The 17326-nt window shown below is 53.5% G+C and overlaps 1 protein-coding gene across 2 annotated transcripts in view; it reads left to right on the forward strand.

Moving 5' to 3' along the window:
- The window catches only part of GFPT1 (glutamine--fructose-6-phosphate transaminase 1), a 29455-nt gene extending 20596 nt beyond the window's left edge, over positions 1–8859 (forward strand). Inside the window, exons 16-19 of one of the 2 annotated variants that reach the window (XM_041477846.1) lie at positions 594–721; positions 1816–1983; positions 2551–2712; positions 8581–8859. In XM_041477846.1, coding sequence (XP_041333780.1) covers positions 594–721; positions 1816–1983; positions 2551–2712; positions 8581–8610 — 488 coding nt within the window. In that variant the 3' untranslated portion in view covers positions 8611–8859. Of the gene's footprint in view, positions 1–593; positions 722–1815; positions 1984–2550; positions 2713–4143; positions 5806–8580 lie in introns of those variants that run through there. The other variant, XM_041477838.1, reaches the window with a different exon arrangement.
- The last annotated feature ends 8467 nt before the right edge of the window (positions 8860–17326 follow it).

Below are 17326 nucleotides of genomic sequence, written 5' to 3' on the forward strand. Positions count from 1 at the left end.
GGCCAGGGGGAGCCCAGCTGGGCTGGATCTGGGCAGGGGGAGCAAGCAAAGGTGAATCTGGGTAGGGAGAGCTCAGGCAGGCTGGATCTGGGCAGGGGGAGCTCAGCTGGGCTGGATCTGGGCTGGGGGAGCCCAGCTGAGCTGAGCCTGGACAGAGAGAGCCCATCTGGGCTGAGCCTGGGCAGGGGGAGCAAGCAAGGCTGGATCTGGGCAAAGGGAGCTCAGCAAGGCTGGATCTGGGCAAAGGGAGCTCAGCAAGGCTGGATCTGGGTAGGGAGAGGTCAGCAAGGCTGGATCTTGGCAGGAGGAGCCCAGCAGAGCTGGACCTGGGCAGGGGGAGCCCATCTGGGCTGAGCCTGGGCAAGGGGAGCCCAGCAGAGCTGGATCTGCAGGGCTGCTCAGCTCAGCAGGGCTGGACCTTGCAGGGAGGGTGGCAGAGCTGTCACAGGTCCTCTCAGCCACGTCCTCTCAGGTGTCTCCAGGCCACCAAGCTGGGCCAGCCAAGCTCTGGGCCTGGGGGTTTTGCAGGTCACTGCTGGCTGGGGGGTGAGTGGGCTGTGAGCACACTCAGTGTGGGTTTTACCTCCCTCCAGACTTGATTAAGGAGGTGCTGAGCATGGATGATGAGATCCAGAAGCTGGCCACGGAGCTGTACCACCAGAAGTCTGTCCTCATCATGGGACGTGGCTACCACTACGCCACGTGTCTGGAGGGAGCCCTGGTACGTCCTCCTTGAATGGCTCACACAGAGACACCCATTTCAGACCTCCCTCAGGGGCAGCATCTGCTCCAGAGCAGCTGGGGAGGGAACCTTGGGAGGTTCTGGTTGCATGGTTCACACACTGCTCACCTCTGCAGCTTCTGCTCCAGTGCAGCTGGGGAGGGAACCTTGGGAGGTTCTGATTTAATTGTTCACACACTGCTCACCTCTGCAGCTTCTGCTCCAGTGCAGCTGGGGGTGCAGCCTTGGCTCTGGATTTTGGCCAGCACAGGGTTAAATGGAGCTGGGGCTGCCCCTGCATCCCTGGCAGTGCCCAAGGCCAGGTTGGGCATTGGGGCTTGGAGAAGCCTGGGATGGTTGAACTGAGTGGGCTTCAGGGTCCCTTCCAACCCAAACTGTGCCATGGTTACAAATACCTGAAATTACAAATTTAAAATTTAAAAATTAGGTAATTACAAATACCTAAAATTACACATTTAAAATTTAGGTAATGACCATTACCTAAAATTACAAATTTAAAATTTAAAATTTAAGTAATTACAAATACCTAAAATTACAAATACTTAAAATTACAAATCCAAAGTTTAGGCAATTACAATTACCTAAAATTACAAATACCTAGAAGTCACTGTCAGATTGCCACACCCCAGCCTGCAGTGGGGTGCATGGTGCATTTTCCATTTCCTGGGAATGCTTTACTGGACAAACTGCACCCTCATAAATGCAAAACTCAGCGTGCACTTTCCAAACCCCTGTGTTGCAGTTTTTACACTGGAGGCCATTCCTGTTCTCACTGCTGTCCCCACTGCCATGCAGAGGTGTCCTGTTTGCCTCTGCCTGCCCTGCCAGCCTGGGGGTGGCTCAGGGCAGGTTCTGGGGGCTCTGGTGGCACAGCTGGCAGGCACAGCTGGCAGGCACAGCTGGATGTGCTGCTGGCTGCAAACAGCCCAGCCCAGGGGCTCTGCTTGGGTCTGGGCTTGTGTTCTGCCTCACCTGCATCTGAGAAGGGCTACAAAGTGCAGGAATTCACAGGGCTGGTTAAAAACCACGACAAGGTTGGCTCAAAGTGTAATGAATTCTTTTCCCCCCTGTAGAAAATCAAAGAAATCACCTACATGCACTCGGAGGGGATCCTGGCTGGGGAGCTGAAGCACGGCCCCCTGGCCCTGGTGGACAAGCTCATGCCTGTGATCATGATCATCATGAGAGACCACACCTATGCCAAGTGCCAGAACGCTCTGCAGCAGGTCATTGCACGCCAGGTGAGGGCTGGGGGGCTGCAGAGGGGCTGCTTCTGAGAGCAAAGTCACTCACAGACACCCAGAGTGCTCACCTGGGGGGCTGCAGGGCTCCAGAGGGGCTGATTCTGACAGGAAAGGAGTTCACAGACACCCAGAGTGCTCACCTGGGGGGCTGCACGGCTGCAGAGGGGCTGATTCTGACAGGAAAGGAGTTCACAGACACCCAGAGTGCTCACCTGGGGGGCTGCACGGCTCCAGAGATGCTGATTCTGAGAGCAAAGCCACTCACAGACACCCAGAGTGCTCACCTGGTGTCTGCAGGGCTCCAGAGGGGCTGATTCTGAGAGCAAAGTCACTCACAGACACCCAGAGTGCTCACCTGGCTGTCACTGCCCCCTGTGAGCTCCCTGAGTACTGTGCCCATTTCACAGCAGTTCTTGCAGCAATTGCAGAAGCCTGGCACGGTCTGTTTAACCCTTAAATCCCCTCAGGGCATGTGAAGCTGTTTGGTTCTAAATTAAGTAAGATTTTGCCCCTGGCACTGAACCTCCCAGGTGTGCTTCCCTTCAGCCCTCCCCTGTGTTGCAGGGCCGGCCCGTGGTGATTTGTGACAAGGAGGACATCGAGACCATCAAGAACAACAAAAGAACAATCAAAGTGCCCCACTCGGTGGATTGCCTGCAGGGCATCCTGAGCGTCATCCCCCTGCAGCTGCTGGCCTTCCACCTGGCCGTGCTCCGCGGCTACGATGTGAGTACAGTACAGCACCCCTGTGTCACACCCCCGTGTCACACCCGTGTCACACATCCCTGTGTCACACATCCTGAATACAGCAGCCCTGTGTCACCCTGCCTGTGTCACACATCCCTGTGTCACACATCCCTGTGTCACACATCCCTGTGTCACACCTGTGTCACACCCCTGCGTCACACCCCTGTGTCACACTTGTGTCACACCTGTGTCACACATCCTCTGTCACACACCCTGCCTGTGTCACACATCCCTGTGTCACACCTGTGTCACACCCCTGCGTCACACCCCTGTGTCACACCCCTGTGTCACACTTGTGTCACACCTGTGTCACACCTGTGTTACATCCCTGTGTCACACACCCTGTGTCACACATCCTGAATACAGCAGCCCTGTGTCACCCCTGTGTCACACCCTGTGTTACACATCCCTGTGTCACACCCTGGGTACAGCATCCCTGTGTCACACACCCTGTGTCACATCCCTGTGTCACACCCCCTGTGTCACACATCCCTGCCTGTGTCACACATCCTGAATACAGCAGCCCTGTGTCACACCCCCTGTGTCACACCCCCTGTGTCACACCCCCTGTGTCACACCCCCTATGTCACACACCCCTGTGTCACACTCCCTGCCCGTGTCACACCCCCTGTGTCACACCCCCTGTGTCACACCCCCTATGTCACACACCCCTGTGTCACACTCCCTGCCCGTGTCACACCCCCTGTGTCACACCCCCTGTGTCACACCCCCTATGTCACACACCCCTGTGTCACACTCCCTGCCCGTGTCACACCCCCTGTGTCACACCCCCTGGGTACAGCATCCCTGTGTCACACACCCCCTGTGCCACACATCCCTGTGTCACGCACCCTGCCCGTGTCACACATCCCTGTGTCACACCCCCTGGGTACAGCATGCCTGTGTCACACATCCCTGTGTCACACATCCCTGTGTCACACCCCCTGTGTCACACCCCCTGTGTCACACCCCCTGGGGGCTGCTGTGGGGCTGGGGGCTTCTCTGTGCCGCTGCTTGAGCCGCTGCAGGGCCAGGCCCACGGGGGCCAGCGCAGGATGCAGGAGTGGCCGTGTGCAGGAGCAGGCAGGCTGCAGGGAGCTCGAGGGAAGGTGACAGCCCTCAGGGGCTGCTTGGCAAGCAGTCTGCTGTGTGATCTCAGTGCAGACACTGGCCCCTGGCTGCCAGCAGGGACCTCTGGGAGCAGCCTGGACTAAAGCTCTGCCTACTTCTGACCCAGGAGATGTAAGAAGCAGGGTTGTGAACTTTTTTTCTGCACTGATTGGCCTAAATGAACGTGAGGATGTGTTGGATGGAAGGCAGAGCAGGCATTGCACAGGTTACAGAGTTAAACACAAACAAACCCACTGTGTAAATACTCACCAGCCTGTTCTTTCTCCTCCCTCTCTGCAGGTTGATTTTCCAAGAAATCTGGCCAAGTCCGTAACTGTAGAGTGAAAGATCATCTGAATCATAGGGGCAAAGGGGAATTCAATGAAAGACTTTTTTTGGTACCAAAATAACTCGATTTTAAAGCCCCCTAGGTAAATCTTATTTTGGTAAATCGTTGTTTGTGTACAAGATCACCATAATTCCATTGCATTAGTGATTGTCCAGTTGATTCCACATCAATAGCTCTGGATTTTTTTTTTTTGTTTTTTTGGATCAATAGACTTCCATGAAAGATGTTAAATGGTTTTCCTTAAAGATTGCTGAGTCCTCTAGGTGAGGGGTTACTCTGAGCTGGTGTCATTGTCCCTCCCCTGACGTGGCTCATCCCAGTCACTGATGGGAAAGCTCTGAAGGATTCTCAGTGCCCTGTGGTGCTCTCAGGCAGTGGAGCAGGACCCCAGGACACACAACTGGAACAAGAGCTGGCACTGCTCACGCCTGGGCAGGAATTCCAGCAGTGAAGGAAGCTGCAGGCAAGCCTTGGGGTGAGCCCCTGCCTCAGGAGCAGGAGGGAATTCAGCTGGCACAGCCTGCTGGGAAGGTGCCAGGGAGCTGATGCTGCTCCAGAGGGGTTTTATCCATGCCAAATCCAGAGCAAGTGACAATCTCCTAGCCATGGTGGCCACGGGACCCCAGCCTGGCTGGGCTGAGGGCACAGGGGTGGCCAGGGCTGGCTCTGAGCTGCTGCTGCTGCTGCTTGGGGCTGCTAAAACAAGGGGAGCTTTTCCTGTGCTGAGGATTTCCCCTGGAACTGGGGGGCACTGAGAGCACACCTGGCTGTGACACACCTGGCTGTGACACACCTGAGTGACCCAGCTCTGTGCAACACACCTGAAAGGGATAAAAAGGCTCCATAAACACAACAGAAACAACCTTTGAAAATTGCCTTGGTAATAAAGAAATTGCCTAAAGAAATTACCTTGGCCATGTTTCTGTAACAAGCTTGAAGAGAATCAAAAATGAGACAGAAAATAACACCTTCAGGACTGAAAACCTGACTTTGTCAGAGTCATCAAAGGGCAGTTATTATGCATTTCCTAATGTGGAAAGGTGAATTTCCTCCCATCTTGCTGGGTTTTGAATTGGCTTTCCACAGGCATTGTCAAACCTGCTGGTGACTATTCCAGGTGATTTACTGCCCCTGAAAAATGGCTTTAGCAAATGGGGAGTGCCCAGTTCCCCTGGCACAGGGGAGTATTCCAAAGACTCTGTGGCAATTCTGCTTGGTGTAAACCCACAGGGACTCCTTCACTTCAGTGCCAGCAAAGGCTCAGATGATGAGAATGAAATGAAATGAAATGAAATGCTGTGTGCCTGGAAAAGCTTCTCCAGTGCATGTGTTTATGAACCTGTCCCACCTGTTGGTTTGTGAACACGCCGTGCTGCTGGTGTCTGTTCAAGAGCAAAGTGGTAAATTCTGCATTTTAGTTCAGCACAAGCTGTGTGTGAGGCACTGCCCTGGCCTAAACATCACCTCCCTGTAGCCCTCCCTGCTTCCCTGGAGGAGGAGAATTGAGGGAAAAACAAGGATTTTGCAGTGCTCACAGGTGGGAGAGAGGTGCTCTTCCTCCTCCTCCTCCTCCTCAGCTTGCTTCAGAGCCCCTGCAGGGCTGGCCCAGGGATGTGCAGTGCCCCGTAAATAGAGATTTGAGTGGCAAACCCACATTTCCTCTGTGTAGATGCTGTGTGCTGTACATTTCCAGCTGGCTGGGCTCGTGGGGACCAGGCTGTACCGTGTTTGTTGTGTGCTGTAGCAGGAGATGTCTTCTTTCTGTCTGTAGTGTTTATCATTTGGGTTTTGTCTCTTTGCTTACTTTTTTTTTCTGTGTGCCTGGAAAAGCTTCTCCAATGCATGTGTTTATGAACCTGTCCCACCTGTTGGTTTGTGAACACGCCGTGCTGCTGGTGTCTGTTCAAGAGCAAAGTGGTAAATTCTGCATTTTAGTTCAGCACAAGCTGTGTGTGAGGCACTGCCCTGGCCTAAACATCACCTCCCTGTAGCCCTCCCTGCTTCCCTGGAGGAGGAGAATTGAGGGAAAAACAAGGATTTTGCAGTGCTCACAGGTGGGAGAGAGGTGCTCTTCCTCCTCCTCCTCCTCCTCAGCTTGCTTCAGAGCCCCTGCAGGGCTGGCCCAGGGATGTGCAGTGCCCCATCCTTTGCTCTCAGAACAGCATCTGTTAATTAACAGAGTTAATGATCCCCACCAGGGGATGGTTCAAGGCCCTTTTCCTCCCCCTGCAGCCAGCTCTGCTTTTCTCCTGCCTGGCACAGAGCAGGGGCAGCAGAAGTGTGCCAGTGCAGGCTGTCACACCCTGCTGCAAACAGGACCAAAGAGCTGAGCTGGGAGTGCCAGGGAGGTGGTGCTGAGCTCCCTGGGTGTGCCACAGCAGCCCCTGTCCCCTGCAGCTGGTGGCACTGATGGCTCAGGGCACGGGCAGTGTCCCCTCCTCCTGCCTGGGCTCAAACCCAAAGGCAGCTCCTGCAGGGATGCTGTGGGCTCAGCCCCCAGGGATGCTCTGGAGCTCACCTGGAGGAGGAATTTCCCTGCTGGGCGTGGCAGGGAGCTCCTTAGCATCTCCTCGTGGTTGTTGTTGCCATGCAGTGTGAAGTGGGGATGCACCAAGGACTCTTGCTGGCTTTCCTTACCTCATTCTGTCCCCGTGTTGCATTTCTGAACAGATGATGTTTCCCTTAGAAAGCTTTTAGGGTGTCTCGTGGTATTTATTGACAGCCAGTCAGTCTTCTGCTCTCCCAAATGAATGTTTTGCTTACTGAGCCAGTGAAATTCTCTCCTTCCTCACTGAGGTGTTGGAAAAATTCAGTAGCTCTGTCTCTAAAATTGAGCCACAGGTAAATACAGATGAGACCTTTGCCACCTGGACTAGCAGCTCCTCCCGTGGCCACTTTATTTTGGTGTGAGTAGCTCTGCCCCTCACCTGCAGAGGCTCAGAGGGAAGCCCTGAGATCCTGGGGGGTTTTAATTCCCAAAAAAAAGCAGAGAGCTCCCAGCTCAGCACACCTTTCTGCCCTGCAGCTCTCACCCAGATCCCACACTCGTGCAAATTGAGCAGCACGTGGAATTTGCTGCAGCCAGGAATGCTTTTTATCCCCCTGGCTCTGCTGCAGAAGGGCTGTGGGCAGTTTTGTACCCAGATTTCTCACAGTCAGCACTCTGTGCAGAGCCCATCAGTGCCTGTCCCTGGGCAGGGCCATCTCCTGGGGCCCAAAAAACACCACCCAGAGGCTTTCCCAGCCCCCTGGCACGAGCAGAACCCTCAGGCTGAGCCTTCAGCCCATCCCAAAGCCTCTGAAGGCACAAACCACACACAGCAGTGCAGAGCTGGGCCTGTCCCCTCCCTGGCTGTCCCCAGCAGTCCCTGGTGCCACAAGCTTGGTGGCCCTGGTGGATGGAGGGAGGGAGAGAGGGAGGGGCTGAAATGAAGTAGATTAAGTCAGTGTTTAGCTGTGGCTAATTTTAGATCCTACCTGAATGTACCAAACTTGCCTCAAAGCATGGAGTCCCTCCTCTTCACCAGGACAGGAAGAAGAAGAAACAAAAATATTTGGGTTGGCAAAAAAAAAAAAAAAAAAAAGGAAAAAAAAAAAAAAAAAAAAAAAAAAAAAAAAAAATCAAGTGCCCTACATTAACCCAATGGAATTCCTGGTCTTTAGTTAAATCCACTGAGGACAGGTGAGCCCTGGGGAAGTTAAGGCTGGGTGGGCAAAGCAGAAAACTTCAGGGGTTAACTCTCCCCTCTCCTGCCCCGTGAGGCTCTTCTGGGTCAGAGATTCTGCATTTCATCTCTCATATTTCACCTGCCCTGTCCTAACTGGGCTTTTTCCCACTTTACAAGAAAGCCTGTGAGATCCCCCTAAGGCAGGATCTGTTTTCCTGTACCTTAATTATTATTTACTGAGTTATTATTTACTGATCCCTGAGACAGCACAGTGAGTGTCACCCTCGTTCCACAGCTCCTGGAGGGCCCTGGGTGGGTGAGGCTGGGCTGGGACCCCGAGGCTCAGGTCAGAGCAGGGGGCTCAGGGCTGAAACACACCTGGCTGCTTTGTCAGGGAATAAAACCCTGCGATTTCCACCCCTGGATTTCCACCCCTGGAATTTCCACCCCTGGAATTTCCACCCCAGGAATTTCCACCCCTGGATTTCCACCCCTGGAATTTCCAGCCCTGGAATTCCACCCCAGGAATTTCACCCCTGGAATTCCACCCCTGGAATTTTCCCTCTGGCTTTCCACCCCTTCTTCCTCACGGGTTCATTTCCTCGGGGATCTCCAGGGGAGCAGCCCCAGCTCCAGTTTATTCCCGGAGAAGGAGCAGCTGTTGTTTTTGGGGCCCCCTGTCCCTCTTGCAGGTGGAGCTGCTGTTGTTCCCTCTTGCAGGTGGATCGCATCGCTGCCTCCAGAGACTGAGCCCGGCCCTGCCCCGGAGCTGCTGGAGGAGGGAGCGGAGCCAGCGGTGAGCGGGGCAGCCCCTCCTGCCGGGGGGCACCGGCCGGGGGGGACAATGGCCAGGGGGTGACACCATCTCCAGGTGACACTGGCCTGGGGTGACAATGGCCAGGGGTGACACCATCCCCGGGGTGACACCATCCCCAGGGTGACACCATCCTCAGAGTGACACCAGCCTGGGGGTGACAATGGCCAGGGGGTGACACCATCTCCAGGGTGGCACCATCCTCAGAGTGACGCCAGCCTGGGGGTGACACCATCTCCAGGTGACACCAGCCTGGGGTGACAATGGCCAGGGGGTGACACCATCTCCAGGTGACACTGGCCTGGGGTGACAATGGCTAGGGGTGACACCATCCCCAGGGTGACACCAGCCCCAGGGTGACACCAGCCCTGTAGTGACACCGTCCCAGTGGTGACATTGGCACTGAGGTGACGCCATCCCAGGGGTGACACCAGCCCAGGCCCCCCTGAGCCCCCATTCTATGCTCCCCAACCCCCCAAATGTGAGTGTTGAGTGCTGAACAAAGCCCAGAGCCACCCTGGGGAGGTGACACAGATGGGGAGGTGACACAAATGGGGGAGGTGACACAAATGGGGGGTGACACAAATGGGGGAGGTGACACAGATGGGGGGTGACACAAATGGGGGCCAGGGGGTGGCACTGGCACTGGGGTGACACCAGCCCTGATATGACACCAGCCCCAGGGTGACACCGGCCCTGTAGTGGCACCGTCCCAGGGGTGACATTGGCACTGAGGTGACGCCATCCCAGGGGTGACACCAGCCCAGGCCCCCCTGAGCCCCCATTCTCTGCTCCCCAACCCCCCAAATGTTGAGCACTGAACAAAGCCCAGAGCCACCCTGGGGAGGTGACACAAATGGGGGGTGACACAAATGGGGGAGGTGACACAAATGGGGGGTGACACAAATGGGGAGGTGACAAAAATGGGGGGTGACACAAATGGGGGGGTGACACAAATGGGGAGGTGACACAAATGGGGGGGGTGACACAGATGGGGGGTGACACAAATGGGGAGGTGACACCCCCAGAGGTCACTGCTCGCTTTTTGTGTTTGCCCTGGAGTTCTCCTCTCCTCTGGAGTTTTAAGCAATAAAATCCCGTGGGGATTCTCCTGGTTTTTGGGCCGTTGCCCAAAGGGGAGGGTTTGCTCTGGAAATGCTGGTTTGTCTCTGCTTGGGTGGTTCCAGGGGACAGAGCCCAGCTCCCTCCCTGCTCCCCCTCTGTCCCTGCTCACTTCTGAGCCTTTGGGCTCTGAGTTCCTCCCTTGTGTCCCGTGGTGGCTTTGTCACCAGAGCCTGGCTGGATCCACAGCCCTGCCCTTCCTTCATCCCCACACATGGGGACAGGACAGTTAATAAATAATTGGGGTCACAAATCCCCCACTCCAGCCCCAAAACCCGCTGAGATCTCCACAGCAACCCCTGGGAACAGGGAAACCTTGCAGGGACAGGGCCCAGCTCAGTTCCCACTCCCTGTGGGATTTTTGCTGTGCTTTCTCCATCCCTGTCATTCCTCCAGCTCAGGATTTAATGCAGAAATGCAGAATTCCTGGCCAGGCTGCAGCTCTGGGCACAGCCAGGATGTCCCCTGGGTGGAGGGGACACGTCCCCCTCACCAACCCATGAGAAAACATTTCCCCTCCTGCCCTGCACCTTTCCAAGATATTTTCCCTTCCCACATTACCAGGAAGGACCCTCCAGAACAATTAACTATTAAAAACCACTTAAATAAATAATCTAAAAAGTTCTGGCAATCTGCTTCAGACTTTCAGCCACTGCCTGCATCCAGGATGATTTATTTTTATTTTATTTTTGTTACAAGTTATTTTATAGCTGGTTTTGAAATTAAAAGTTGCATTACCCAGAGAGAGGATGCTCTGTCCCCCTGGCATTTCCATCAGCCCCACACAAACCCTTATCTCTGACTCAGATTTGGGCCTTTCTCTGCCAAATTTGGGGAGAAAAAAAAAGCAATTTCTTTCCCTGGCAGAAGCTTGGTTATTCCTGGTGGTGGCTGTGCCCTGTTAAAGGTTTTTAACATTTGTGTGAAATCCATTCTGGGAGGAATGGACACTTCAGGCTCTGTCAGACCCCAAAAAATCAGCTTTTGTGGCAGGAGTGCTCTGGGTTTTGGGAGGAAAACCACCAAGTCTGAGTGCCCAGCACAATGAAAAACCAGCCTGTGAAAATCAGGGAAAATCAGAGAAAATCTGTGAAAATCAGAGAAAAATCTGTGACAATCAGTGAAAATCAGAGAAAAGCAGTGAAAATCTGTGAAAAATCAGTGAAAATCAGAGAAAATCAGAGAAAATCAGTGAAAATCAGTGAAAATCAGCGAAGATCAGTGAAAATCAGCGAAGATCTGTGAAAATCTGTGGAAATATGTGAAAATCAGTGAAAATCGGAGAACATCTGTGAAAATCAGTGAAGATCTGTGAAAATCAGTGAAAATCAGAGAAAATCTGTGAAAATCAGTGAAAATTCAGTGAAAATCAGAGAAAATCTGTGAAAATTCAGTGAAAATCAGAGAAATCTGTGAGAATCAGTGAAAATCAGAGAAAATCTGTGAAAATCAGTGAAAATCAGTGAAGATCTGTGAAAATCAGTGAAAATCAGAGAAGATCTGTAAAAATCAGTGAAAATCCAGTGCCCAGGGTTTGCCTCAGCTCAGCAAGGAAAGCTCAGAGCCCACGGGAGCTTTGTGTAGTTCTTTAATAATAACATCAAGGCCGGCAATCAAGAGTAATGACTGGATTTACCAAAGGACACATTTAACATGCAACACACAGAGGGGTGAAACATCCCTGCACAGCACCGAGCTGACAACACCAACACCAAACCAGCCCCCCTGCCCCTCAAACCTTCCCAAAATCACCCCCAAACCTGCCAGAGCCCCCAAAAGCAGCAGGCACAGGAGGTGCCTCCGCACCCCAGGTGGCAGAGAGAGCACCCAGGTGGCCACAGAGCTCGTGTGGGCATGGAAAATAAAATAAAATAAAGCAAAAAAAGAAAGCAGAAGCTGAAGCTCAGGCCCTTGGAGGCTGCCAGGTCCTGGCAGGGCTGGGAGGGAAGGGGAGAAAAGGCATTTTTGGGGGGGACATTTCACCCAGGGCTGGGCAGGGGGAGGTCACACAGGGGACAGAGGGCACCCCAGGGGTGCTCCAGCTCTTCGACCTCATTTACATGGCATTAATTCATTAATTGGCTGGGGCAGCTGGCTGGGAGCCAGGAGCAAGCAAGGTTCACTGCCAGCCTTCCAGGGAGCCCCGAAATTCATCTTTGGGCTCCAGCACGGAGGGAGTAGGGCTCTGAAAGGCACCTGAGGGGATTTTGGGAGCCAGATTTAGGCTGGTCTTAAATCACAGAGCCCCAGAATGGGTTGGGTTGGGTTGGGTTGGGTTGGGTTGGGTTGGGTTGGGTTGGGATGGGAGGGGGCTTAAATCCCAGCCAGCACCACACCAGGGACAATTNGTGAAAATCGGAGAACATCTGTGAAAATCAGTGAAGATCTGTGAAAATCAGTGAAAATCAGAGAAAATCTGTGAAAGTCAGTGAAAATCAGTGAAAATTCAGTGAAAATCAGAGAAAATCTGTGAGAATCAGTGAAAATCAGAGAAAATCTGTGAAAGTCAGTGAAAATCAGTGAAAATTCAGTGAAAATCAGTGAAAATCAGAGAAAATATGTGAAAATCAGTGAAAATTCAGTGAAAATCAGAGAAAATATGTGAAAATCAGTGAAAATTCAGTGAAAATCAGTGAAAAATCAGTGAAAATCAGTGAAGATCTGTGAAAATCTGTGAAAATCAGTGAAAATCCAGTGCCCAGGGTTTGCCTCAGCTCAGCAAGGAAAGCTCAGAGCCCACGGGAGCTTTGTGTAGTTCTTTAATAATAACATCAAGGCCAGCAATCAAGAGTAATGACTGGATTTACCAAAGGACACATTTAACATGCAACACACAGAGGGGTGAAACATCCCTGCACAGCACCGAGCTGACAACACCAACACCAAACCAGCCCCCCTGCCCCTCAAACCTTCCCAAAATCACCCCCAAACCTGCCAGAGCCCCCAAAAGCAGCAGGCACAGGAGGTGCCTCCGCACCCCAGGCGGCAGAGAGAGCACCCAGGTGGCCACAGAGCTCGTGTGGGCATGGAAAATAAAATAAAATAAAGCAAAAAAAGAAAGCAGAAGCTGAAGCTCAGGCCCTTGGAGGCTGCCAGGTCCTGGCAGGGCTGGGAGGGAAGGGGAGAAAAGGCATTTTTGGGGGGGACATTTCACCCAGGGCTGGGCAGGGGGAGGTCACACAGGGGACAGAGGGCACCCCAGGGGTGCTCCAGCTCTTCGACCTCATTTACATGGCATTAATTCATTAATTGGCTGGGGCAGCTGGCTGGGAGCCAGGAGCAAGCAAGGTTCACTGCCAGCCTTCCAGGGAGCCCCGAAATTCATCTTTGGGCTCCAGCACGGAGGGAGTGGGGCTCTGAAAGGCACCTGAGGGGATTTTGGGAGCCAGATTTAGGCTGGTCCTAAATCACAGAGCCCCAGAATGGCTTGGGTTGGGTTGGGTTGGGTTGGGTTGGGTTGGGTTGGGTTGGGCTGGGAGGGGGCTTAAATCCCAGCCAGTGCCACACCAGGGACACTTGTCACTGTCCCAGGGGTGCAGCTGCTCTGGGAATTCCATCCCAGCCCCTCCCACCCTCACAGGGGAGAATTCCTCCCTAAATTCAAACCAGGGATAAAATTCACCCCCAGACAGGCTCTGCTTTTTTTGTGGGAACATCACCAAAGCCCATCCTGGGCGGAATTTTATTCAGCCTGATCCTAGTCAAAATGGGCTGGAGCTGCCCCAGTTAATGCCATGTAAAACAGGTGCTCGTCACTACAGGAAATATTTGTACATTTATAAAATAAAAAAAAAAATTAAAATAAAATAAAAAAAAAAGCAATACAACCATAAAGAAAAAAAAATACAACAAGCACAGCTTGATACGATAACATGCCATGAAATGTCATTGGCTTTATAATAATTTACTACAACTTGAAAAATGTTCTTTTATCCACAAGGGATAGGAAATGCTTCCATCTAACATATGGTAAGCATGCAGCAACAATATGTACAACAAAAAATTTGGAGCTTTTTTTTTAGTTTTAAGCTGGATGATTACAAAGGGAGCATTTGAAAATTCTGATTTTATTTTTTTTTTTCCTAGCCTGATCTAGGCTTTATTTTGCTTCTTTAAATCTGCAGGGTTTGGGGTTTTTTCCCTTAGTTTGGGGAGAATGAGAATTTCTGTGTACATCTGCAAAAACGTCGTGGACAATACACTGCTTTTATTTTTTCCCCCAGCAGGTTTATTGCTAATTAGCCAATTAACCAACTTCTTGGCTAACTGACACCTGAAAAAATAAAATTCTCAATGCTGTCTTGTGGAAAATCCATTTCCTCCCCAAAGGTTTCTGAGGATCTGCTGGGACACTGTGTTACACCGAGCCAGGTCCCACACCTTCCGTGGAAACAAACCACAGCACAGCAAACCAGACCAAAGCAGACCAATCCTAACCAAACCAAACCAAAGTAAACCAGACCAAAGCAGACCAAACCAGACCAAACCAGACCAAACCAGACCAAAGTAAACCAAACCAAATCACACCAAAGCAAAGCCGACCAAACCAGACCAAACCAAACCCAACCAAATCAGAAAAAATCAAACCAAACCAAACCCAACCCAACTCAACCAAAGGAAACCAGACCAAATCACACCAAACCAAACCAAACCAAACTCAACACCAAACCAAAGCAGACCAAACGAGACCAAACTTGACCAAAGCAGACCAAAGCAGATCAGACCAAACCCAACCAAATCAGAAAAAATCAAACCAAACGAAACCAAACCCAACTCAACCAAAGCAAACCAGACCAAATCACACCAAACCAAACCAAACCAAACTCAACCAAATCAGACCCAACCAAACCAAACCAAATCACACCAAACCAAACTGAACCAACCAAACCAGACCATACCAGACCCAACCAGACCAAACCAAATCAACTCAACCAAACCAAACCAACCAAACCAAACCCAACAAAACGAAACCAGACCAGACCAAACCAGACCAAACTAAACCCAACCAAACCAACCAGACCAAACCAGACCAACCAAACCAAAGCAAACAAAACCAACCCAACCCAACCCAACCCAACCCAACCAAAGCAGACCAGACCAAACCAAACCAAACCAAACCAAACCAAACCAAACCAAACTCAACCAAACCAAACCAAGACCAACCAAACCAAACCAAACCAAACCAAACCAAACCAAGCCAGACCAAGCCAAGCCACAGCCAGGAGCTCTGTGCCTGACCAGATCCCGTCCATCCACGAGGGAGCCCAGCCCAGCTCCAGGGGGGTTCCAGCTGCCCCTGCCCCCGTGGGAGCAGCTGGGGTGGGGGGCAGCAGGGGGTGCTGGGGCCAGGGGCTGCTCCGTGCTGCCTGCAGACAGAACAGGGGACAAGGGGACAAAGGGACAAGGGGACAGAGGGAGCCCAGCCCTGGCTGCTGCAGACAGAACGGGGGGATCAGCCCAGCCCCAGCTCCTCAGGACCTCAGGGTTTGTCCCACCAGGGCAGAGGCACGGAGGGACCCAGAGCCTCTGCCGGGGGTCCCCTGCTCTCCTCGCCCAAAGGGGCCAGGGCAGGTCTCCTCTCAGTCTCTTTCCTCCATTCCCTTTCCTCCTTGAGAATTTTTTTTCCTTTTTTTTTCCCCCCTTTGTTTTGCTAGAAAAGCTAGAACCGATATTTCCAAAAGCAGCACTCAGCAAAGCATTTCTGTATCTGGTAAAAAAAACAACTCCACAATGAGATGAGAACCCTTTGCTGCTGACAGAAGTGCAGCTACAGAGGTGGATTTCTCTCCTGGGAGATTCCCAGAGAGTTTTGTGAGAACTGGAGGGGCTCTGGGGATCTCCCTGGCTCTGGCCCCGGGCTGCAGGAGGCAGGGGATGCTCTGGGGGGTGCTGGGGGTCCCCTGAAGGTGAGGAGGAAGCAGGAGAAATGCAGCCAGTGCATTTCTTGGCAGGCTGGCTCCCACCTGGCCTGGCCCAGGGGGGTTTGCCTCGGTCCACGCTGCTGACAGGAGGGAGGGATGCTGCTGAGAGCTGGCACGGGTGAGTGAGCACTGTGGCTCTTCACTCAGAGCTGGGGAGGCAGCTGCTACTTGGTTAGGAAAGGAAAACAAAACAAAAAAAATCCAAAAAAACCCCAAGAACCCCAAAACAAAACAAATCCCCAAAAAACCCAAAACAAAACAAACCAAACCCCAAAAAAAACAAAACAAAACCAACCAAAAAAATCCCCCCAAAAAATCCACCTGGAAGCATTTTTAAGGCGAAAGAATTCAATTTACAGACAGGCAGGGAGGCATCAGTGGCAACCTTTCCAAGCTGACAGCAACAAGGAGCCCGAGCAGGGTGGATTTGGGGGACCCCAGACCCCCAAACCCTCTGGTTTGCACTCGGAGCCTTTCCCTCCGGGCTGGGGAGCAGCACTGCCCGGCGCTGCAGCACGGACAGACGGACAGACGGACAGAGCTGCCCGGCACAGCCCCCCCTGCTGCCCACGGCTGTGCCACCCTCGGCGCTTCGGGGCTCTGGTGCCCCCCGGGCTGGCCCAGGGGTGGGGTTTGGGGTGTCCCCGCTCTCCGAGTTCCTGATCGCACCCAGCGCCCCCCTCCTCCCTGGGAGGGAAGGGGGCCTGGCACCCCCTGTGCCCCCCGAGGGGCTCCTGTGCCACTGCCCCGGCAGCGGGGCTGTGCCTGGCCCAGGTGCAGGTGAGCCAGGTGTGCCAGGTGTGCCAGGGGTGTGTCCAGGTGTGTGTCCAGGTGAGACAGGTGAGTCCAGGTGAGTTTTGTGTGTCCAGGTGTGCCAGGTGAGTTTGGTGTGCCAGGGGTACACACAGGTGTGTCCAGATGTCCAGGTGTGCCCAGGTGTGCCCGGTGCCTGGCTGGGGTTCTGCACTCCTGACCGTCCACCTGGCCAGCCCCAGGTGTGGCCAGGAGTGTCCAGGTGAGCCAGGTGCCCAGGTATGCCAGGTGAGCCAGGTGCCCAGATGTTCCCAGGTGAGCCAGGAGTTCAGATGTTTCCAGGTGAGCCAGGTGCCCAGGTGTGGCCAGGAGTGTTCAGGTGTGCCAGGTGCCCAGATGTTCCCAGGTGTGCCAGGTGCTCAGATGTTCCCAGATGTTCCCAGGTGTGCCCAGGTGTGCCAGGCAGTTGGCCAGGGTCCCGCACTGCTGGCAGCCCTGCCCTGCCCTGCCCTGCCGTGCCGTGCTGTGCCTGGGGCTGTCCCTGGCACGGAGCCCGCTGTGCCACCCGTGCCCTTCCTGCAGAGCGTCCCCGCGGTGGCACAGGGCACACAGGGGGCACACAGCTGGCACAGGGGGCACACAGCTGGCACAGGGGGCACACAGCTGGCACACAGCTGGCACAGGGCACACAGCTGGCACACAGCTGGCACACCCTCAGCCGGAGCTCCCCGCGGCTCCCAGAGTTCGTGGCACTGATGCTCGGGGGGGACGAGAGAGGGGAGAAGGTTCCAGAAGGGGCCGGGGGGAGCTGCTGTCACCCCGGGCCGGGCTGGGGTCCCCCAGCCGGGGGGGGGTC

This window comes from Pyrgilauda ruficollis, unplaced genomic scaffold (genome assembly GCF_017590135.1).
Source record: "Pyrgilauda ruficollis isolate IOZ18807 unplaced genomic scaffold, ASM1759013v1 scaffold113, whole genome shotgun sequence".
Taxonomy (NCBI): domain Eukaryota; kingdom Metazoa; phylum Chordata; class Aves; order Passeriformes; family Passeridae; genus Pyrgilauda; species Pyrgilauda ruficollis.